The 24,384-nt window shown below is 44.3% G+C and overlaps 3 protein-coding genes across 3 annotated transcripts; 2 read left to right on the top strand and 1 right to left on the bottom strand.

Moving 5' to 3' along the window:
* Nucleotides 1–10,253: 10,253 nt before the first annotated feature.
* LOC6593648 (cyclin-K) lies at nucleotides 10,254–11,820 on the top strand. Its single transcript, XM_026988805.1, has one exon. It carries the CDS (start codon nucleotides 10,450–10,452, stop codon nucleotides 11,719–11,721), a length of 1,272 nt encoding a protein of 423 aa, XP_026844606.1. The 5' UTR covers nucleotides 10,254–10,449; the 3' UTR covers nucleotides 11,722–11,820.
* LOC6593649 lies at nucleotides 11,790–15,178 on the bottom strand. The gene is made up of 5 exons (XM_026988801.1): nucleotides 14,822–15,178; nucleotides 13,297–14,742; nucleotides 12,948–13,232; nucleotides 12,757–12,886; nucleotides 11,790–12,698 (listed from the first exon to the last, which is right to left on the bottom strand). Exons 1-5 carry the CDS (start codon nucleotides 15,161–15,163, stop codon nucleotides 12,532–12,534), a joined length of 2,370 nt encoding a protein of 789 aa, XP_026844602.1. The 5' UTR covers nucleotides 15,164–15,178; the 3' UTR covers nucleotides 11,790–12,531.
* A 408-nt stretch (nucleotides 15,179–15,586) lies between these two features.
* LOC6593650 (protein real-time) lies at nucleotides 15,587–24,055 on the top strand. The gene is made up of 6 exons (XM_002019201.2): nucleotides 15,587–16,063; nucleotides 20,290–21,219; nucleotides 21,277–21,535; nucleotides 21,600–21,718; nucleotides 22,362–22,707; nucleotides 22,775–24,055. The coding sequence occupies exons 1-6, from the start codon at nucleotides 16,001–16,003 to the stop codon at nucleotides 23,053–23,055; spliced, it is 1,998 nt and encodes a 665-aa protein (XP_002019237.2). The 5' UTR covers nucleotides 15,587–16,000; the 3' UTR covers nucleotides 23,056–24,055.
* Nucleotides 24,056–24,384: the final 329 nt, after the last annotated feature.

Here is a 24,384-nt window from a genome sequence, read left to right as displayed (position 1 = left end):
GTCATACGAAAATGCTTTTTGGAAATTAAGTTGTTGTCAACTTCTTTGGGGAGAAAATGTGACAACAGCCAGAGTGAAGACCGACCTTCTAAAGTGTTTAGCGGTTGTGCTGGGAAGCAGGCAACAGAGCAATGGCTTTGTTTAAGAAAAGAACACGGGAACTGTTCAACTGTTAGTCGATTAGGCAGCGAAAGATCTGGAAATAAGGCTAGTTTTTAACCCAAATAAAGTCTCATTAGGAGGAGTACGAAATTTGGATGGGTCAGTACACATTTTTCTTAACCGGGGTTGGCTCACAGGTGAAGCGAGTGTGCAGGGGACTCGAGCCCTAGTAATATAATAATAATATTATAATAAAGTGTTAATTATAATATTATTAAACTAAAAACAGTCAAAGTATTATCCTAACCACCTAATTATAGGGTACTAATAACATATATATTTATCGAAAATATATCTGGTAGATCTTCTTTAATAGTACATACAAATTAGTGAGTTCTTCTTTCCACAATTTAATTATTCATTCCATACAGATCTACTTAGAAAGTAGTTTTCCCAAACTCTATGCAATAATTAACTCTAAGAACAACCCGTAATGGATTAGTAAAAACAGACATAAATATATCTTGGAAAAAGTAGAAAGTTTTTGGTTCAAGAAAAACGAAAGAAAGACACAAAAAACGTATAAAATAAATATAAATAAAATACACAAAAAACCATTAAAATCAACGTATTAAAATATATTTTACTGCGCTTTTTCCTAATGATCATTGAACCTTAACAAATGTATAATATTCATAATGAATAGGTACATATATCTAAGCTACACTCCCCATATCTTTAGCACTTAATAATTGTCTCGAATTTCAATCAAGAGATTATTTCACAGATCTCATGCTCGTGCCATTCAGAGCTACGTGATGCCGCCGATCATAAATTCATATCGTAAATATTTAAGTGAAATTGTTAGAAATTAACCATCAAATTGTTAGATAAACACAGCCAAAAAAAAATACAGCAACAAAAAAACCCAAACAAAAACGAAAAATAGCCAAACAAAAAGTGTTGTGTGTGGTTTATTTATGGGGCAACAAAAAATGAGCAGAAATTACATAAATTATGCAAATTGAGGCCAAGATAGTCCCCCAAAAGAGGAAGCTTAACAAAACAGAAACAGAAAGAAAGAAATCGGATCGTGTTCGAAGACAAACAACACCTACACACAGAGATTCCCCCAAAGACAGAGGTGCCAGGTGTCAAAACTGAGACTGTGACACAAGCCGAGAGCACAAATACTCAAATCATTTCGATTCGATGCGGCCGAGAAGGAGCCGAGTCATTTGTATACATTGCCACCACTTGAATGGGTGAAAGTCTCTCTCGGCCAGACTCACTCAATCAAATGCATTATAATTGCCAGCAAATTAACAAAATGATTTTGCAATTGATGGAAGAGACAGAGACACCACCGCCCCACCGGGGTGGGACTTGGTAAAAGTGTGGCCAATCCCAGAGCGGAAGTTTCCCAAATTTATTTAACACATTTCAAAAGAACCGCTCGCATTGGTTGAATGAACTCTCCAGCCAACATCTAGCCGGCACGGCACTCCAAAAACTAATCAAATCCTAACCAAAAACCATTACCCCAGACTCCGGGCAAGGCAAGTTCTTCTGCTCTTCGTTTCGACTGAAATCAAAACTTTAATGTACCGAAAATTAGTTGGCATTACATTTGTGGTTGAGATCGTGGATTGCGGCTAACCAAAATCGATTTGAGGTAATTTTTGCAATTGGTTTTGGATTTATTGGTTGATCTTAAAGCAAAAGGAGGGTTGGAAATTTGTGGTTATATTCTTTGCTGATGTATTGATCTAGTTTTTAGCTAATTACAAGAATTATACCAGGTCATATTTAATCAATCCCATTCCCAGCTAATGTTTTGGTGTCATTATTGTAGTTATGAGTATTTCTTATGTTTTTCTGATGATTGGACTCATATTTAATCCTTCTAGACTATATTTGATGTTTTCAAAGCAGTCTTTATTCAATCTTATATCCATTGTTTGCTTTATTTCTGGTTGGATTTCATCCTCTTGATGCTTAAAATAAGGTTTCAGATGGGAATAAAGTTTTAAATTCATATCCATAGTATCTTCCTTATGGAATCCTTCTATAGCAGTATCTTTAAATCAAGAATGGCAGTACCAATTACAGTATATCGATAAGCAATAATTAAAGAGCGAACAGTCTATTCGCTTATGGGAAATTTGTACAGCGAATCAACGTCTTTCGCATCAGTGCGCCCGTATGGCCCCCTGGGGAACAGGGGTATTTAATCTATATTCCCCCTAAGAATAGTGAATATTTAATCCATCCATCGCAGCAGGGACTCCAAAACTATTAATAGATCTTCCCATAGTCTGTACTCAAATGAGAATTAATAAATTCCCTTTCCAATTCGCCAAACAAAAATAATTTCCATTCTTAAAGTCCTAAGGTGGGATTACTAGTAATTCCATTTATGAATTCCCTTTCGAATTCTCAAGCCCTCTTCTCTTCTTCTCTTCTCTTAAAGGCAGAGAGAGGTAGGTACATTCCTTCACTCTTTTAGCCCGGATCTGCCCGGAGAAGCCTTTAACAATTGTTTTCTGTGTTTCTCAATCGTAGTAGACTTCGCGATGAAATGCAATGGAAACCAGTTTCGTTTCAATTCAGTTTCTCAAGACATAGTTAAGCTGTTGGGCTGTTGGCTGTGTGTTGCCTTATAGCATGCAAATCGGTGGCATTATTAGTCATTATGCGGCGGCTGGGGCTGCCTGTTTGTCTGTGTGTGTGAGTGGCAAAAGCTGCCACAAGAGCCGGTTCGGCCTTCACGCCGGCCCGCAAGGGAGGTGCGGCATGAAGCAGCATGCCATGGAGTGGAGTGGAGTGGACCGGACCGGACCGGACCGAATCGGTTTAGTTCAAGCGGCGGCCCAAATTTGGGGCGTTGAAAATGCTGTAGTATTTCAATTGGTTTTCCATTTGAAAAAGTACGTTTTTGCTACGTTGGAAAATGTTAATTAAGGCCCAAATTAGTGCCATCAATATGGAAAGAGGTAAGGAGAACAAGACCTGCAAAGGCGATGATTTGAAGGGTGAAATAATTACCATAAAAAAATTACTATCTGCAGAGTCACACTTTCATGTCAGGGAAAAACAATCTAGTGCTCGTATCTGGCACAGCATGGAGTTCTTGGAGTAGACTTCCTCTCGTCCGAAGACTGAGCCACAGAAGGGAGCAAAACGACGGCCTGACCCACTTGATCGCAGCAATCAATCTTTAAGCACATCTTCGATGATCTTGGGGAAGAACCAATGCCCCAGGCCTTGTGGCAATCGAAATGGAATTATGGAATAGGATACCGATGATTTCTTTTAATTTCATTTAGCCCAGTCATGGCCTGGCCTTTGGCCAAAACGAGATACGACGATATTAAATACATTTTGTAGTTCCCTCTTCTACTTCTATACGCGTTGACCTGAATCATGACAGAAGGCACGGCACGCACGATCCAAGAGCTCTCTGTGGTCTGTAGAAAGTGTCGCCCGCCGCTTGCCACTCTCTTTTTTTTCTCTCTGACATTTCGTGGGGGGAAGGCTTAATGAACTTTCTGGGGATTGGCCCACAATTGATAAACCATCTTAATGCCCCATGGAAGCTTCAACTTTGACATACTCGTACTCCAAAGTGCGGCCAGAAGTTCATTGAAAGGCCACAAACGGGCAGAAAAAATATAACATTTTAATGGCTTTCTGCTTGAGGCTAAAGTCTTCAAGAATATATATATATATGTATATATGTATTTTTCCTAACTGCCGGTTAGGAAATTCTAATTAAAATGTTCAAGCTCTGCTCTGGTGGAATCTTCTCACATTTATGAGTGTTGTGCTTCTTTCTGGCTTCTGGTGGGTTTTACAAGTCCATTGTTTGCGTGGTAGAGGATATTGCGTATGGGAATGGGAATGGGCAAACATATAATACAAAAGGCAGGCAGATCTTAGGCTTAGTTTTTTCAACACTAATTGGAGGCCAAAGATGAAGACTTTGGAAAAGGAAAACTAAATGGAAACCATGTGGAAAGTTAATCTAACAATTATTCAATTAACATTTAACCACCGAGTGAGTGACAATTCAATGAACCAGGCACACAATCATTTATTTATTAAACATTAACAAGTTCAAATAAATTAAGGAAAATCTACCTGCTGTAAAAGCCACATTTTTAATAACCAACGGACCTGTCCAACAGCCTCAAATTATGGCAGCCGAAGGATTAGCTAATAAACCATTTTGAAGATCATTCCGAAGACGGGGAGTCTCAGTCTATAGAAGGCCCAAAAAAGGCCAAAACAACGTCCATCAATATGAAAACAAGAATTAACAAAAGGAAACCAGAAACCAACAAACCGACATTTTAGGAAGGTCCACCAGGGGATACCCTGTACATGGAGACAGGCTCTGAAGAAAACTCTGAGTATGAAAGGAAAATGTACAAAAATACTACCAGAAAAGGCTAAAATATTGGAATAATACTTGCAGATTCCTCTTGTAATATGTATTCTAAAATAATTAGTTTTTGTCATGAAGATGGCGGCTGCCACAACAATTTCTGAACACACCACATCTGGCATTGGAGCTATTCCTTTTGTCTCTAAAATCCAGCTTATCGTTCTACCCCCCATTCTGATGGGTATTAAAACCACTCTAGAGAGGTAGCTGACACTTTGATGTGTGGACCCAAAGTGCTGGCCAACGACGAGTAGGCCTGCCTCGCGCTCGCTGCCACAAAAGCAAGTCCAAAAGTATGGCCAAGACACGCGTGATTTATGGGCACGTCTCCGTGGTCCGTGGCTCTATTCATCCAAGAATGTGTAATGTACGAGAGAATACATGTTTGGGGGTACAAGAAAAGCAACAAAAACAAAAACAGGAGAAACAGCAGCAGCACCGGCAGCAGCAGTAGAGAGATATTGATGCGGCCATAACCATTTCGGTTGAGTTCAACGCCGTTGCCGTTGCCGTTGCCGTTGCCGTCGCCGTCGCCGTCGCCGACCGTCCCGTCCCGTCACATTCGGAGTCTCTTTGGAGTTTTGTTCACGCTTCGTGGGTATCTGCCGGTCGGTGGTGGTGGTGGTGGTGCTGCTGCGGCTGCAATTGCAATTTGCAACATGCAACAGATCCTAAAACAATGCACAACACACACTACACAGCACACCACGCACCAGCACCAAACCACCGGCTGCATTGCCAATCAAAATTGTTAACATATTGTGCAAAAAAAAATGGGAGAAACAACTCAACAACTCAGCGGCAGCCTACAACATTTACATGGATGGTGTTTTAGACAAATAACAATGGAATGGGCCCTGCACGGCTGCACTGTGAGAAATAATCATACGATAAGCCAAGTAATTGTGGGGCAATTTGAAGGGAAAAGATGGTTTTCTGGCTTTGAAAAGAGATGCAAATCAAAAGGAGATTAAGTTTATATGCAGATTGACCTACACTGTGAGAAATATTCATATAAACAGCTAATTATGGAGCAATTGTTAGGGAAGGAGCCGCCCCGTAAATTCCTTCGAATAAATCGTTTAAAAAATTCAAACTCCAGACAGACAACCGCTAAGGTATCACATACACCTATAATTATGACGCGTAGGGTAGCAACAGGCCTCTTTTCTCGGATTTTTCGGTTGCACCCAAACGACAGCAGCTGCAGCATGCCACATGGCTCACCTCGATGCTCGCTGCCCGTTGCTGTGGCAGGTTCAATCAACTCTCGCTCTACCTCTGCCTCTTTTCTTTGAGGCAGAGAGAGAGCCAGGTAGAGAGGGAGAGAGTACCGCACCATGTGCCTTAATGGCCTTGGCTTACGCCTGGGCCAACACACTCGAATTAGCTTGTCTAAGCGGTTTGACGCGCCCCATGGATGATCTAATCGTCATACACTTAGCACTTAATTGTGGCTCCTCCACCAACGACAGCGCCGCTGACTGCGCCGAATGCGACTGCCACCGCGGCGATGATAAATCACAGTCTCAACACAGCAAAAACAACAACCACATCAAATATTATTCATATCTGAAGCTAAACACGAAGTGATTTTACTCAAAATCTCAACTGAATCATCGGAGGGGATCATCTAAGGCGGAAATAATGCACTTCCGAGATGCTTTTTCATTGAATGGAATGCTAAATTTCATTAAGGGAAACGTACTAAAGTTTGGGTTAGACTAAGGCATAAGATAGAATACTCTGATAAAGAGAGAGAACCCTTTAAAGATCATACTTTGTGTTATACTTTGGTATAGTTCAAGATCAAATAAAGCTTTTTAAGGCGGAAATAGTGCGTTTTCAAAGTGCTATGTGAAAAGCACATTCCAGAAAGAATTTAGGAAATAATATTGCAGTTTAAAACGTACTTTATCGTGAAGAAAAATACTTAAAGTAAAAGAAAAATGATCTTTCAAAGAAATATTCAAAATACCTTTGAAGAAAACTAAAATACAACCAGTACAGAATCACAGGGTAAACAATCGAGGGCTTAGAAATGACTTCAACCCTCACTGAATCATGTGGCGGAATGATGCAAATTTCTAACCGAATTGAATCACAGAGTAAATAATTTATGGTTTTGAAAATCTGATCTAATATTTCATTTAGATATACTATACTTTGAGACCAACTGAATCATTAGAGGATATAATCTAAGGCCTTGGGCTACCCTTTCTAATACCTATTTAATGCTACATTTTGAGATACAAAAGTATTCAAGATACTGAATCATCACAAGCGATAATCTAAAGCAAAAACAGGGCAGTACAAAGCCTCGCTTTGAAATATCATTAATATTTAAGCCCAAAATGAATCATCGCAAACCTTAAACTATATCCTATATACAAAAATATATTATAGAAGTTCCAATCTATGGTTTACTCACTTATTTAGCGTTATAGACTGAGGTATAACGTAAAAAATATTCCAATTGTCGACTGAAGATAATCCACATAGAATGATTCCAAAGAATGCATGCAGTAGAGAGACACATACATACAAACGTGTGTACGTGAGTGTATGATGAAGATGGGTAGAAGATACACAGAGAGAAAGATGGACAGAGAGACTGGTACTGGACTGATATCAAGAGAGAGCGCAGCGACGCTATAGTTGCACGATCTTCTGGTTATAACTTTTTGCAAGGAATTTTCTGATTTCTGCACGCCTATTTATCTCTATTTTTTGTTGTGGTTTTTTATTTAACCCGCTTAGCGTATAGTGTATTATTATTGAAAAGAAAAAACTTTTTCCGCCTAGGCAAGCACTTTTTTCTATAAAGTATAGCACACTGAAAGCCACTTTTTGTTTTCTGATGTGTTGTGTTGTGTTTTGCTGAGGAAGAGACCGTAGCGTAGCCCGAAACGAACGCGCATTAAGCCGGAGATGGTTGTTGGTTGGTATTTCAAAAATACTACAATACAGTACAGTGCATGTACTTGTGTCTGTGCGTGTGTGTATGTATGTACAACTGTTAACTGGGGGCCCCGGGTATTGGCCAAAAGAGAGAGAGCGCGCTCGCGATCTCCGCTTGTTGGTCTGGCAGTGGCGACGTTCAAAAAGTGACTGAACAAAGCGCAACGAAGCTGCAAACGTGTCTTAAACATTGGAAACTAGCCGTGAGCGGCGAGAGAGTGGCAGCAGGGAGAGCGCGATCCAAGCCGCAGTAAAAGCCAAGAATGAAAGACACAAAGAAACTGGTTAGGCTGCCTTCTGCTTCTGCTTGTGCTTCTGCAGACCCGGCACAATTCTTGGCCAAAAGAAGCCACCCAAAGGAAGCTCCCCCCACTCTTGCCAAGGTTAATAACATTGTTGTAGGCTTCTGCTGCAGCCGAGATCGGGGATCGGTGGAAGAAGAGACAGCATGTACATAACTAAAGGGAACTATAAATCTGCAACTCCTTACCTGTGCACCCTCGGGCATCTCTCTCTCACTGTGTCTCTGCCTGCCTCTGGCTTGGGAGTCTTCCTCAACGAAAATAGAAACTCGTTTTCCCTCGAGGAACTCTCGCAGTTGTATTTAAATTCAGCCAGGCCGTTGGCGGTTGGTTGGTTATGCAAAAAAGCAGACAAATCTTCCCACTGCGACAAAAGTGGGCGGCACAACAGGCCAGGCATTCAAGTGAGACTCCAACTCCAGTTGGGAGTAGTCGTTCCAGCAGCGTCCGGCACATAGCCAAAACTCCTGTTAGCTGCTCCTAGTACAAACGGGTCCCCGTCCCCGTTCCGTTCAGTCCATTCGAGTGGTCCGCGCTCTGTTGACCGCATTATTGGATGTCTGCCGAAGAGGCAATTTGCAGTGAGAGACGGACAACTGGAAAGGCTTGTTATAAATAGTTTCGTACCTCAACTATGCCAAGGCGCTGCAGTCGCTGCTAATTGTCGTCGAAGCATGGTCATGGACGAGAGCAACAAGTGCTGCGGCGGCCTGGCGACGGGCGCTCCAATTGCTACAGCCGGCTTTGAGCGCTCGGATTTCGCTACCGCGTTTAAGTTTGTGTGTAATTTGCGATACCAGCAATTGCAGGGGCTGCAATGACAAGCATTAGACCACTTGGACACCTCCATTACGTTAATAACTATAAGTTTAAAGCAATAAAAACAATTTATTAAGCAAAAAAATGCAAAATGACCGCGCATTTATCTATAACATCTGACCCTCAGAAATATACCGAAATATACCGTCTCATTTTAATAATATACCGTAAATATACTGACGAATTCCAGATCTATTTTACATATTCCTCGTTTTTGATATTCCGTGGAATATTACTAGCTATATAACAAATTTTGCCCTGCCCAGATAATTTTATCTGATTAATGAATCAATTCCCTACTTGACTGGTTTGTTTTAAATACTTGCTTTTATTGGATCTTGTCGAAAAAAAGGTTTTAGCGAAATAGGTCAAACAAAAAATAGTTTTAGCGAAATGGGTCAAACAAAAAAAAGAAAGAGGATAGTCGTTCGTATTGCTCAATGTAGAGATTCCGTTGAATAATTCTGGCTAACTAAAGTCCTTAGTTCTGCCCACATAATTTTAGGCCATTGATGAATATATATTCTACAAGATTGGCTAGTTTTTAGTCCTTGCTTTTATCGCATTTTGACTAAAACAAGGCTTAAACAAAATAGTCCAACAAAAAAAAACAGTCGCAATGTTGCTGGTATTTGAAGACATGATGCGTGTATATGCCTTTGTATACCCTATTTCGTTAATTTGATATAAAGATCCTGTTTTCCGAACTGTTTTTAAAACGTAATTAATAAAGAAATTTTCTCAAATTGATATGTATATATGTATGTATATATATCTCCTTATACCTATTATTGGTCTCTGTAGGACCACGATGAGCTGCAAAAAATCGTTGAAATAGGTTAAAAACAGAGACTAAATTGTTTTTGCATTAATTGGAGCCTGGGATGACAAACATATTCTCAATTCTATATTATCCATTTCCCTAGGGTATGAATTAGTGTTGACGATTTTCATTGGCCCAAATTAAAACTCGAGTCCTTCCCGTTTTAACCGGTTCGTAAAGTGGTGATATATTTAAACCGGACAGGTGAAAAACTAAGTTTATAATGATATATATATATTATATGTGAAAACTAACTTTTCAATACCAATTTTAATACTATCCCGTTAAAGTTACCAACATGGCAAGTACCCTGCTAAAAAGCATGATGTAGGAAACGGCCGACAGAATGTCCTGATGTGTCGTGTTAATATTACACAAATAATTGCGACATAGTCCCCTTTAGCGACTGTCCGACTGTCTCCAGCTGTCTTCTTTTAAACTGTCTCAGCCTGAATGGTATACTATCCAAGGTCAAATTTTTCACCGAATAACATTCTGAATCAGCTTCAGCTCTATCCAGTTGGGTTCACCTTTTCAATGGTTGGGAAATTGCAGTGCCAATAATCACAATATGTGATCCAAGAACAGTAATTAAAGTAAATAAAATGGGACTCATTTGTTGTGAAACCTTACCTATCGACTGGTGCGCGCCAAATAGATATATACATGTATCGGCGATGTTTTAGCATATCGATACATCATTTTGTACTGTTTACCAACACCCCCCGCTAGGGTTGCCAGCCAAAGACTGAAAAGAGAAATATTTTTCCACGTATTAAAACAATTGTACATTTATTTATAAATAAAACCAAAGTTAATAAGTTAGAAAGTTTTAAATTAGAGTAAAGTGTAAGATTCGTTGACCTGCCATGCCCATGTCGTGTCGAGTGCTCCAGTACCATCCCTAGCACTCACTGCAACACGCACCACACCGCCGAAACGGAACCCAACCTGCGCACCGACCGCCGTCCCCCAGGAGCCGGAAAAGAGCGATGCCTTGCTGGTATTATGACAAAAAGGAACTGCGAGAGAGAACACCGTCAATTCTGGATGGCATCACATACGAGAACGAGCGGCGCTACCGCAAGGAGGGCGCCCGCTTCATCATGGAATGCGGCACAAAGATGGGACTCGGCCACAACACGATGGCCACCGGAGTGGTGTACTTTCATCGGTTCTACATGTTCCACTCGTTCAGGAGCTTTCCACGCTATGTCACCGCCTGCTGTTGCCTCTTCTTCGCCGGCAAGGTGGAGGAGACGCCCAAAAAGTGTCGCGACATCATCAAAACCGCCCGCGGCATCCTCAACGATAACTATTTCTACTCGTTTGGGGAGGATCCCAAGGAGGAGGTAATGACACTGGAGCGCATTCTGCTGCAGACAATCAAGTTCGACCTGCAGGTGGAGCATCCTTACACATTTCTCCTCAAGTACGCCAAGTGCTTCAAGGGCGACCAGCAGAAGCTACAGAAGATGGTCCAAATGGCCTGGAATTTCGTCAACGACTCCCTCAGCACGGTCGTCTGTCTGCAGTGGGAGCCGGAGATCATAGCCGTTGCGCTCATCCATCTGGCCAGCAAACTGAGCAAATTTACGGTCCAGGACTGGGAGGGCCGGCAGCCGCAACACCAGCGCTGGTGGGACATGTTCGTGTCGGATGTGACGATGGATATACTGGAGGATATATGCCACCAGGTGTTGGATCTATACCAGTCCACCCAGAAGGAGGCACAGCTACCGAACAGTCCGCCCCAGAAGCCCCCCAGTCGCGCCGACAGTCCTACAACTGTCAAGCCCATGAATCCCAGTGGAGGAGGAGTACCCGCCCAGCAGCAACAGCCGCCGCCACCGCCGCCCACAAACAACAGCAGTGGCAATGGCAACCATTTGGACCTCAACAACATACAGAGCATCAAATCGCTGGCCAATGCAGTGCCCTCCGCCGTCAGCTGCATCAACAACAGCAACAACGATGCACTGACAGTGGTGCAGCAGCAGCAGGCGCCGCTGTCGGGACCCACGCCGCCTGGAGGAGGGCAGGCCAACTATCACATGTACCATGCGCCACCGCCACCTCCGCCTCCCGTAGTGCCTATGCCACAGTATGCCGCAGCAGCATGGAATGTCCAGCAGCCGCCGCCCACGCATTATAATGCTGCCGTTGCGCCGCCCCCACCAATGCCCCCGAATATGGGGGCTCCTGGGGGCCCAGGCGGTGGCTATTACAATGCAGGACGACAGCCGCAGCAGCGATACCAATAGACAGAAACACAAAGCAGTGGGGGAAGTGGAAGCGAGCGGCTTGCAAGTACAGATTATACATATTAATAATTAATAAAGCGTAATTTTATTAAAAACAAACATTCTCACCGTTTTACATCAAATCGGAGTCGAGTCGAGGGTGGAGCAGGGCAGGAGGAGTCGAGTCGGAGTCGTAGTCCTGCCTGTTGTGTCTTCCACTAATATCCTGGATGATCCTCTCCTTTGGGGCTGTCTGAAGTGTATGCTGTATGCTGTATGCTGTGGCGTGTGTGTCTGTCTGAGATTTACTTTCCTACTTAGAGTTTATTCAGATTTCTTTTGTTTCCTTGTTTTTGTTTTTCAGTATACAAGCTAAGCTATGTACGAGTTATACATAATGATGTATGTATGTATTGTTGGATGTTTATATATATATATATATGTATATATATGGTATATGCGTATGTAGGTGATATACGTTTAGAGGGCGTGTGTGGCATATACATAGATAATGGGCGGGGGCGGTACTGTACTGTAACTATATCGATATTGCAAAACTCGGTTAACGATTAAATTGTTTCGGAGTAACGTTGTACGGTTACACCCTTTCTCTTTTTTTTTGTTTTTGTTTAAGTACACACTAAACATGTGGGGGATTCTTACATTCTCTCCATGGATTCTCATACGTTTCCTCAATCGGAATTTCAACATAAAACGCAGCTAAGCATACAATTTTCATTTGATTTTTAGTGTGTGTTGTGGGTGTTCGTGTTTCTGTCTGTGGATGAATGTGCGTGTGCGTTTGCATTTGCGTGTGCGTGGGTCCTTCCTCTAACATTTGCGCGTTAATGTCAGCTCTCCACTTTCATAATACTGCGGTATCATCAGAAACTCGGGCAAAGAGCGCCGCGTCGCCGAAGTTGAGGTTGAGGAGCCGGCAGCAGCCGCTGCTGCAAACGACGATGCAGCTGCCTGGCGCACAATTTGACCAACTTTTCCTGGTTTTACAAAGACAAAAGTTATCTGAAGCCCATAAAGCACTAATTATTATGTTACCCATCACATTGGCGCGATGGAAACGCGCATCCAGTTGCCGCAAAACAGAGAGATCTCGATGGCGGGCCCAGGAATCCAAAATATCCGCCACCTTAACGGGCACCAAAGCAGTGGTTTCCCCTTCGCTTGTCTATGAATAAATGTTACAGGATATTAAACGGTTTGTGCATCGCTCGGACTGCTAGTCGTACCCTTTTAAATTGCACATGAAGCTGCTGCTGGGTGACCAGATCGATCAGCTTCTTGAGCTTGCGGTGGTTGCACTGCCGCTTGGAGGCCTGCAGCAGCAGCTGCTTGAGATTCCCAGCACTGCTGACTGGCGGCTTGGATAGCTGTTCGAAGTATGTGTGCAGCAGGGATTTGTCATAGGAAATTTGTAGCTTGTCCAGCGCCTGCACCAGATGCTCCTCATCGCACAGTTGTCCTGTGGACAGACGCGCCACCAGCGGCTCAGTCGAAAAGCTTTGCTTGAGCAGCTGCAAAAAAGGGCAAGCATTTAAGGAACAATCCCTATAAAGGACTCCCTTAGAGCAGCCTCACCTGCACGCCGCCAAAATTATTATCACACGAAATAAACCTTTGGTTATAGGCGGGACCCAGACTGGGACCGGCACCAGCCGCACCGCTATGCCAGCCGGCAAACAGGCCACCAGCCTCATCAAAGTAACCCGGCGACCCGCTGCGACATCGTGTCTGCTCCGCCCGGGTGTAGAGGGAGAGACTGCTGCCTCGGTTGCTGCCCACCCTGCGCCGGCACTTGGTGCAGGTGCTCATATCGAGGGCCTTGCCAATGGTGTTGGCCAGAAACTCCTTCTCCAGACAGTCCAGGCAGTTTTCCTCGTTGTTGCTCGTCAGGTCAAAGTGTGCCATAGACGAGGATGATGCGGCCATGGCCACCACGGCCGCTGCAGCCACCAGCATGGGAGCCACCGTATCGGCACCCTGCAGCGGCAGTTGCTGGCAGGAGGATGCGGAAGTCGCTCGAAAGTCCGTGCAGCTGTAGCAGCGCTCATCGAAGCTGGCCGAGGGCTGGGAACGCCGCGACTTCGACGACGAGCTGCTCTTGGACATCACTGACGAGGAGTTGGACAGTCGCTTGGGCTTGGCGCCCGTCAGCTTCGGTTCGGGATGATCGCTGGGCACGCTGGTGCTCCGACTGAAGCTGGAGCCGGTGTACAGTGTGCTGGGCAGGGATTGGGCCAGCGCTGTGTCCGCCAGCTGGCCAACGCCATGAGGCTGACCGCCCTCATCCTCTGTTCCACCAATCAATTCATCCAAGTCCATGTCCACGCCACTGCCAGTGCCGTCCTTGATCTGATCCAGGTTGAGACTAATCCGGGCAAACTTTTTGTTGAGACGCTGCTTCTGCTGCTGCAGGGCATCCTCCTGGGGGAAATCATCGATGGGCGAGCTGTACAGCTGCCTGCCCTGCGTGGGCGTGACCATGCCCATGCCGCTCATCTGGCTGTAGTCCCGCTGCATCAGCAGAAGATTGGCCTGAGGCAGGGCGCCGAGATCCTGGGCACCGCTGGCAAACTCCAGCTCGGAGGAGGGATCCGGCTCGAAGTCCATTTCCAGAAACTCGGTTTCATCATCGGCGCCGAGCAAATCTGGAAGACCCACGGGGAGGCCAAAGTCGAGATGGTGCCGTCCGCTTCGTCCCATGGCGGCGGCATCCATCGAGAGGTCAAAGTCGGCGCCGTCGCCGCGATACGCGTACACACAGTCGTCCGAATTGAGGGATATCTCCTCAGCCTCCACATCGTCGTCGTCGAGCAGGATGAGATCGTCGCCGTAAAAGTTGTCGCTGGCGTAGCTGAGGTTCTCCGTGGAGTTGTTCATGGAGGTGCGGCTGGAGCTGAGGCCGCCGCCACCGCCTCCACCAAATGCCGCATCGGTGGGCGATAAGGCAGCGGCGGCAGCTGCCATTCCATAGCCGGCTACATCCAGATCCAAGGCGCAGTAGGCGGCCGCCGCGCCTGCAATCTGTGTGTGGGAGGGGAGGGAGAAAAACGCCACTGAAAATTGCATATACACGACGGAGTGAGAGCGAGAGTGCACTTGCCTTATCACCGACGGCACCGCTGCCACCGCCTTCGGTTTCAAGAGCCGACACAGCCACAGCCAACGCCGCTGCAGCGCAGTCTCCTGTCCCCACGGCGCCACCACCACCCCCCTCATCGTCGGCGCCTATGGTAGAGGCTGAGGCTGGTGTTGTTGGTGCCTGTTTTTGTTTCGTGCCCATTGTGGCCCCTGTCGCACAATCGATTTGTCTGAGGAGTTTTGGATGCTCGTCCGGCACATCGGAAGTCGTGTACTTGTTCACGGCACTGCTGTATTCCACAAGACTGTTGTTGTTATTAAGATTTAAACGCCAATTCAATTTATTTATTTCACGAAAATCCATTCCATCTAAAGTCTAGGGATGGCAGACAACTATCGATTGCGGTGCTCAGAGCGTATCGACAGCACAAGCAGTGATATGTTGTGCACGATATATCATACCTACCCACCTACCCAAGTCTAGTTTGGTTTTGAAATTAGTTTAAAGAACTTCTAACATATACCCTAGATGTAACTGTCTTAGAAATATGAGTTACAAAACTTTTATTGGCTTCAGTATTAGTAAAAATACATGGAAGTAAGTTAATAAGATTAAAAACATAAAAAGGCAAGCACAGCTTCTGAGATTCCTGAAATTTTACATTGTCGACACTTGGAAATATATTTCAAATAAATTCCAAATTCATAGTATATCGATTGCCTGCCAGTACTATCGCCACCAGGCCACTCACGCAAACGGCAGAAAACCATCGATAGCCACCCATCGATAGCGCAAGCAGCGCTTCTGCTCACGCTGTCGCTGCCGCTGCTGCTCCACTGCTCCAACAATATCACTAACGTTTTGCTCCACCAAGAGAGAGAAAGGCTTTCCCCGCTTTCCACGGCCAGCTGCGGTTGCAACGCCATCAACAACGACCCAAACACGCTGGGGCCTGTTTGCACAGGAATACAACCATAGAACGGATTGAGAGCAGTGTTAAAATAAATCTGTGAATAATCATTTGAAAGTGTCATGAGAAAGTATAGCTCGTAAACGGAATAATATACTTCTCAAAATTGAACTGTTAAACGGGGCCGAGAACCACCCACGGACTGTACGAAATACGGAAAAGTGCAATAAGTGAAAATTGATTTTTAACCAGTGTCAAGTGTGAATTGAGAGCACAGGAACAACAACAAGATGGTGCAGAAATTCCAATCCCCCGTTCGGGTCTACAAATATCCCTTTGAGCTGGTGATGAAGGTGTGTATCTTTTGTTTGCAGCAGCAGAACCAGCAGTACCAGCACCAGCCGTGTAGGCGTGTCTCTTCCGTGTCGCCTCCACACCCGCCATCACTGCTCTGCTCTGCTCTATAGAAATGTTTGTTTTATTTATAATTTTCGTGATTAATGCTGGTTACAACACATTCTTAATTATGCGAACAGCAGCTGTTGATTGATTTTCATTCGGAAGTGCAATCTTTCCTGCACTCGGATTTCCCTTGCAGAAGATAAATAAAATTAACCTTGGACAGCCATAATTTCCCCCTCTCTGGGCTCAGAGAGAGCGCAGCGCCTCTGTCCAGCTATCTCACTCTATCTCTGGTGGTGCTCTCTTTGTCTGTCTGTAGTTTCATGAATGGGAAATCGCTCTCATAACAAAAGACGAGAGGCTGTTGGAAAAGTGAGAGGGGTTGGGAGGCGGAGAGGAAAGGATTGCTTTGGAGGCCGCAGATTTGGATACACTTACAGATCGTTTGTTTCTTAAAACATTGCATATTGAACATTGATATGATGTAACAAATGCAACTGCAGATTTGTGCTTCAAAAATAATGGCCAATGCACAGTTTTAGCCAGAATTTCAGGGAATTTATTCCCTTTGTGACAAACATCTGCTTGAAATCGTGGTACTCTCTCTCAGAGCGTACAATGGTAGGAGAGAGGAAGCCACTATCCCATTGAATGAAGAGGAGCTCAGCGGGAGAGAGAGATAGAGATAGCTCATGTTCGTGATTTGCATTCGCAAAAGATCCGTCCGTCTTGTCTCTCACACAATGGGACAAAACTCACAATTGAGACAGGAAATAAGCGATTATGGCCCATTTGTACAATAACAATCAGTGAAAATGATACACCATAAAAGCACAAAAAACTATATAGTACATTTGAATGTGTGTGTGCGTTATACAACTGATAACAGTACTGCTGTCAGATACAGATACAAATGTCTATGGTACAGTGGACACTGGTTTTAGGGTGTAAAATACTTGCGACATGGTTACTTCAGAGGTTTACTTGATTGCAATCTTATCTATTAGCTTTTATAGCCTTCCATCGAGTGTTGACTGTATTAATACGGGTATGAAAACATTCCATCAAATTGGCTTATATTCCATAGACATATATTTTCCTGATAAAATCCCACCGAAACAACAGCCAATCCCCGAATACTTTGTGACGCATTTTCTATACAAGCACTTAATATTAATTATCTAGAACTTATCATAGGAAAAACCCCCCCTCTTTAATTAAACTTTAACACAACAGATGGCGCAACTAGTTTATTATCAGTATTTATTAAAAGCAAAAAAATATATATTATTTTCTGTAGTTGGCGAGTCCAAAAGTCCAGAGCATAATGTCATTGACTCGAAACATGTTTATCCATGGGACTCATTCATGATAGTATAGTATATGCCATATGCCTTTCAAGTAAAGAAAAACTAATTGGCTTAACAGTAAATAATCGCATTATACTATCTATCTACCTATCTATCTGTCTGCCCCATCTATCACCCACTGAACGAGTGGTCACGTTTTCAAATGTTCATATGAAAGGTGCCCCCTGTCTCTGTCTCTGTCTGGGCTGTGTGTGGAGGCAGAGGATGTGGGTACTCAGGGCATTACGAGTGTATGTCTGATTGGACAGTTTTTTTTGCGAGCATTATATTCATCACTGGGAAGGGGAGTGAACCAATTCATGATATGATATGAGTTAAATTATAGTTTCAATTGTTTGGTGGCGCAATAAACGCAATAGGCATTGTAAATTCCTCTTTGGTAACTGGTACGTGGCAATACCAAGGCTAGACATTGGATATCTTTTCACCAGAGCCCCAGGCAAAGGCAGCAGAACTTTCAAATTAAGTAAATAAATATCAGGTGTCAAAGCTGAATCAGTTTCGAAGCAAAAGTTTTTGTGAAATACTGCAATCAGGTATCCAATTTCCACAAAAGTTGTTTACTCTTTTTTCAATCACTAATGGAAAAAGATTTGGGACTGAAATTGGAAATCAGTTTTCATTTCTTTACAAAGATTTATAGATCTAGAGATTTATTACTGCGAAGCTAGCAATCTTTAATCCTCAATTACAGTTGTCTCCTCGAATTGACAACAATTAATTATAGGCAACTTCAGCAGACAGAAAGAATAATTCATAATATTGCATTATTGACGTAATATCCAATAGGCTGAAATGCATTTGCGGCGGTAGATCAAGGTCATCCTCGACATTTGTTTGGCTCGGAGCGACGACACCGCGACACTACACACGCTCCCGAGTGTCGAGAGTCGCGGATGCGCTTCGCTTTGAAACGAGTCGAGTGGGGTCTCGGGGGGGGAGAGAAGTTTCAATACGATACGTATACGGCGCCCCCATACGTCACATGTGCCAAGTGAATTTGCACACTTTCTATATATAGGAGAGCCGCTGCGAAAAGCGAAAACAAAAGCAGAACCCGTGCCACTGACACTCACTCCCTACTGCCTACTCCCCACTCCCCACTGCCATCTGCTTCTGCTTCTGCCTCTACCTCTCCTTCTCCCTCTCCCACTGGTTGTTTTTGAGTCACTGTAAAAGTCGAGCGAACGAAGCAACGAACCGACAAAGTTTTTAATGGCCAATTAGCATATACCATGACTCCACGGGAACAAGGACAACTCATCCATCCGTTGGGCAGGACGAACCGAAGGGTTTGTTTGTGTGCGGGATTGTTGCTTGAACTCTCCAAATCGACCATAAATCTGTCCAAGACCGAGGCGCGAGACCTTTAGGCCCCCGTGCAGAGGTCGTAAATCGTCGCTCATGTGGTTGTTCACACGTTTCCAGCAGCTAAATAATTCAGCCATCGATGGAGGCTCGGGACCCAACAAGTTGTCCTGGGCTTCGATTTTTCCCAGACACACTGCGGACCCGGCCCGGACCCAGTCCGTGGCGACACAATCTGCCTTGAACCTTTTAATTATTAAGCAAGTTCGGCTCAATTACGTACAAGGCGCGGCGCGGTGGGGCAGGGCCTGTCCTGTCAGAGGAAAATGTCGGCCTTCGAGTGCATCTTAAAGGACACGCGACCATGGATGGGTGGATGGGTGGTTGGGTTGGTGGGTGGGTGGCCTTGGTGGCCTTACTGGGGCTCTCTTGGAAGTTCTTTCTGTTCTGCATAATTTGTAAACTTTTATTAGGGCATGCCGTTGGATGTATGCTTTTCAAAAATCAATGAGGTCTTAGCTTCTGGCACGACATTCCGTGTGAGAATTAACAGCAGCGCCGCATTTGGTAATTATAATAAATTGCACACACACACACATACAATATTTAGAAGGCAATTCCTTTTTTGTGCAATAAGCAATTTGTGTTTCGATTTTTCCAAGTACAGTTTTTGTGTGTGCAATAAACAGACAATCATCTAATGAGAATTCCAGTGGCGAGAAGTATCTGCACAATGAGAGAAAATTAGAGAAATTAAAGAAAACATTCTCACAATTAGAGAGATAGCAAAATTATCTACACTTTCCATAGAAAATATATTCTGGGATAGAAGAGACATTTCCCAATGGAAATTCTCAATGACTCCTAAAAGTAATTCCAGATAACTATATTCCCTTTGTGTCGCTGTAAGTTCTTACTTGTTCAAAAAACTCACTTTCTGGTGTCCTTTTTTTCGCCCAGTGTAGCTGTAGATGGCCGTGTGGGGAATGCGGCGTAGTTTGCTCATTTGTTTATGCCACCCGACGAGATAAAGCTGAAGAAGCTCTCGCTGGCGGCCATAAAAAGAAAGAACTAGGCCAAAAGCAGCACGAACCACAGATGCTCTAACTCTAATGAGAGCAACTAAAAATAGCACCTGTTTGTGCTCTCAAATATTTAAGCGTGCAATTATGAGCTTTTCCAAACGAAAATTAATAGAAAATATTAAGGGAAAAATCCTAAGCAAGAGTATACCAAAAATAGCCTTTTGTGTGTGTGGAAATTTTTGGCAAATATTTTGCAAATGTTTTGGGTACGAGAGGGTGGAAGGGGGGGCAGGGGTCCGGGCCAAAGTCCTAGCCAAGTTCATGTTCATAAATTGGCCCACGTTCAAGGCCGATTGGCATTGTGCCCTAGCGTTACAGAGTGGCTGTAAAAGGGCAAGGCATCCACCCTAAACCCCTGAAAAATCTCTGTAGTTTCACGCTCATCTCATCCTTTTTCTATCTATATATTTCTAGGCCTATGAGCGACGCTTCCCCAAATGCCCACAGATGCCCATAGTCCTTGACTGCGATGTCATCAAGATTGAGTCGCTGGAGAACGGGGCCAAGACGAACACCACCCGCCGCTGCAAGCTGGCTGTGGATGCCCCCTACATCTTCAAGAAGCTGATTGGCGTCGATTTCGTATACTTCCTGCAGCACAACTATCTGGACATGAGCAACCGCACGCTGAGCATCGAGGCCGTCAACGAGAGCTTCTCCTCGCGCATCGAGATCTTCGAGCGGTGTCGCTACTACGCCCATCCGGACAACGCCGAATGGACGTGCTTCGATCAGACGGCCACGCTGGACATCAAGAACTTCTTTGGCTTTGAGCACTCCATGGAGAAGATGGGCATGAAGCAGTACACACAAACGACGCTCAAGGGGAAGGAGATCATTGAGTATTTCATCAATCAACTGGAGCAGGAAGGCGTCACACATGTGGACCGTTGGGTGCCGCCACTCGATGCCGCCAAGTCCCCAACACCGGAACAGAAACAGCATCACGATATCCTGCTCGATGGCGACTTCATAGCCCGCAATCTGGGCCAGCTCTCCCCGATGCAGGAGTCCAAGCTGCTGGAGCTGCGAAAAATGCTCGATGGTGTCGATGATCTGGAGCGTGTGCCCAGTTATCAGACCATCCTGCGTTTCTTGTCAGCCAGGGACTGGCACGTGAGCCAGGCCTTTGCCATGCTCTGCGACTCGCTTCAATGGCGCAAAGAGCATCGCATGGATTCGCTCCTCGAGGAGTACACCGAGCCAGCGGTGGTGGTGGAGCACTTTCCAGGCGGCTGGCATCATCACGACAAGGATGGCAGGCCCATCTATATACTACGATTGGGTCACATGGATGTCAAGGGTTTGCTAAAGAGTCTGGGCATGGAAGGGCTTTTACGCTTGGTAAGTTTTCGAATCCCAAATAGTCTCTGGATCTCGTGCTGATCTTTCTGCCTATAGGCCCTACACATTTGCGAGGAGGGAATACAAAAGATCAATGAATCTGCGGAGCGTTTGGATAAACCCATCTTGAATTGGTCTTTGCTGGTGGACCTGGAGGGCCTGTCTATGCGCCATTTGTGGCGTCCTGGCATCAAGGCCTTGCTGTACATCATCGAGACGGTGGAGCGCAATTATCCAGAGACCATGGGACGTGTGCTGGTGGTGCGAGCGCCTCGAGTGTTCCCCATTGCCTGGACCATTGTGAGCGCGTTCATTGGTGAGTGGGTTTTTCACTGCCTTTCCCCTGCCTCTGTTATATAATCGTTTCCTGCCACACACAGATGAGCACACACGCTCAAAGTTCCTGTTCTATGGCCCCGATTGTGAGCACATGAAGGACGGTCTGGCCCAGTATATTGACGAGGAGATAGTCCCCGATTTTCTGGGCGGCCCTTGCAAGGTAAATCGATGATATACATAGATGTTTACATATGTAGCTCTCTTTCGATATGTAGTTTTGCAGTTTGTTTGGGAACGGCAGTGTAGATACAAGTATATTTGATTCGTTATTTATTTGTTTGTATATTTTTTGTAAACATTTATCGCCTCTTTCGCGGCTCTGCGGTTTGCTGCAGACTGTGGCGCATGTGTCGGAGCAAGTCAGTCAGAAATACTTTACGCATTGTTATTTAGCTAAATGCGATTGTGTAAGCAGCTCCTCCAAACTATAAATACTCTTTCTCGTTGCGCTCTCTGCGATATGTCATGTGTCATGTCACCGCCCAGTATAGTATATTCCTTTGTCCATCGTTCGTTTTACACACTCTTTGTTACACTCTTTGTGTCCTTTATCGTCTTTCTTTTGTGTTTTTCTGTCTGCGAACTGTGTCAAGTCCATACATATGTGCGCCGCTCTGCCGCTGCTGCTTAGCATTGACATCCGCAAACCATGTCCCATGTCCCATGTCCTCATGTCCGTGTCTACTTTGTCTCAGTTGAAACTGTCTTTAACTGTCTTAAACGCTTACTTCTAGCCAAAGATAGATCTTCCTTTCAGCCACTATAAAGTTCTATAAATAAAACGTCTGCTTTATGCTTCCCAGACGATGATACACGAGGGAGGACTGGTGCCAAAGACCCTCTACAAGGCGAATTCCCTGGAGGATCATGATGATGATGTGACCATTGCCTCGCCTGGCACTGCCACTGCCAGTGCCGAGGCTTCATTGGCTCCAGTGGCTCTGGCACCTATGAAGCGCCTGTCGGCCAACCATCAGCATGACCATCAGAATCTGTACAAGAGTGTGGATCTGAAGCCTGGATTTAGCCACGAGCTGCTCATCCGCAACGAGGACCCCAAGAGTGTGCTGACATGGGACTTTGATGTGATGCGCAACGACTTGCACTTTACACTGTATCGCGTGACCCAGGAGCTGCCAGAGAAGAATGGTATAAGAAACACCTACCCCTCTCCATTTGAAGGAGTTTTCAATGTTATTTTTTCTCCCTCCCTCAGATGATGCTGTTTCCTACTTTGATCTGCAGGACTTTGTCGAGGGCACCAACTACTTCCGGGAGGAGCCCACCCTCATCTGTCGGCACAAGGAGAGTGTGCAGGGCTCGCATGTGATGCACCACAACGACAGCTATCTGATGCACTGGTTCAGTCCGTCGGGGGCACAGCTGAACCTCTTCTATGAGGTCCTTAGCTCTGTCAACTACAAGGGCTCGATGACCAGCCTGCAGTCGGCCTTCTCCTCCAACTCGTCGGCAGCCAGCTCAGTGCAGAGTCGATGATATGAGACGAATGGTGAGGGTGGAAGGGGTGCTGCTGCTGCTGCACGCCCGTCACCGCTCGAGGAGCCCCTGGAGGCGGCGGACCTGCTGTCAGGGACGTTAATGGAGAAGAGCCTCAATCTGTACGACACGCCGGATATATTCTTTTAAGCGGACACCACACCACAGCTGCAATCTCTTCTATAGTTTAGTTCTAGTTTAATCTTTAGTTAATTTAGCAAAATGTTTAGTTTCGGTTCTTAAATTATATTTAGCAACGTTTCTTTCTTGCACCGCAAACGATTCTGTATATCTACGAATATAATCACACGAATATCTCAATACTTGATTAGTTTAAGCCAAAAAGAAATTATGTGACTCTCATACGTACGGTTGTAACCCGAGGATGGAAATTTTAATATATCACTCACGACGCAACATTCATTTCGCAAAAACCAATTTGTCAATTAGTATATATTTTAGCAAGTATATATATTATATTTAGCAGCTTAAACGCAAATTAAACTTAGAAATTACGTAAATATTTTGGTAGGAACAACAGCTGCAGCTGTAGCTGCATTTTATAATGCTTTTTATATCAAATGCAAATGCAAATGCAAGCGGAAGAGAAATTATGAGATTTACAAGCAAACAAAAATCTATTTAATCAATGACTAACGACTACGTGTTACCTAAATAGTTTAATTCTTCAAAATCGTACCGTTTAGAGGATTTCAAAAATGATTTTAAAAAGCATACACACAGAACTTGAGTACAACAATACAATACAATACAATATATACATACAATTTTAATTTGTGCTCCAAATTAGCTGCAAACGAAATCAATATTTATGACTTAAGAAACATGATAATCACTAAATAGAGGAATAGAAATTTATTGAACAAAAAACGCCAAGAAACGCAAGACCGATAGACCGCGCATTGCATGTTAACTAAGTGTAAGTCGTAATAGTAATAATAAATATGGCATCATCAATAAAAACCGATTAGATCAATTAAAAATGCATTTGTCAAAGTGCTGTCCTGTCATTTGGCTGTGACGCAAATACTGGGAAAACAATCAGGTGGAACGGATTGTAATAGGAATTCCTAGTTCTAAATTTAGTAAGTATAAGTGCCTAATTTGGCACAGAGCCTCTTGTTAACTTGACGGATCCGCAGCTATTGGAATACTGCAAAATAAAATAGTTGCAGGAAATGCAAACCACCTCAGATTTATTAAAGATACCACAAGGAAAGCTTACAAATTGAAGCTCAATTAAGTCGCATTAAAAGTCGATTTACGAAATATCTGTCATAGAAATAAATGGTCGTAGCTCCAGTTTTT

This window comes from Drosophila persimilis, unplaced genomic scaffold (assembly GCF_003286085.1).
Source record: "Drosophila persimilis strain 14011-0111.01,24,50 unplaced genomic scaffold, DperRS2 tig00000191-arrow-pilon, whole genome shotgun sequence".
In the NCBI taxonomy this organism is placed as follows: Eukaryota; Metazoa; Arthropoda; class Insecta; order Diptera; family Drosophilidae; genus Drosophila; species Drosophila persimilis.
The sequence above is the reverse complement of the archived record's forward strand: the minus strand, read 5'-3'. Positions and strand labels throughout refer to the sequence as shown.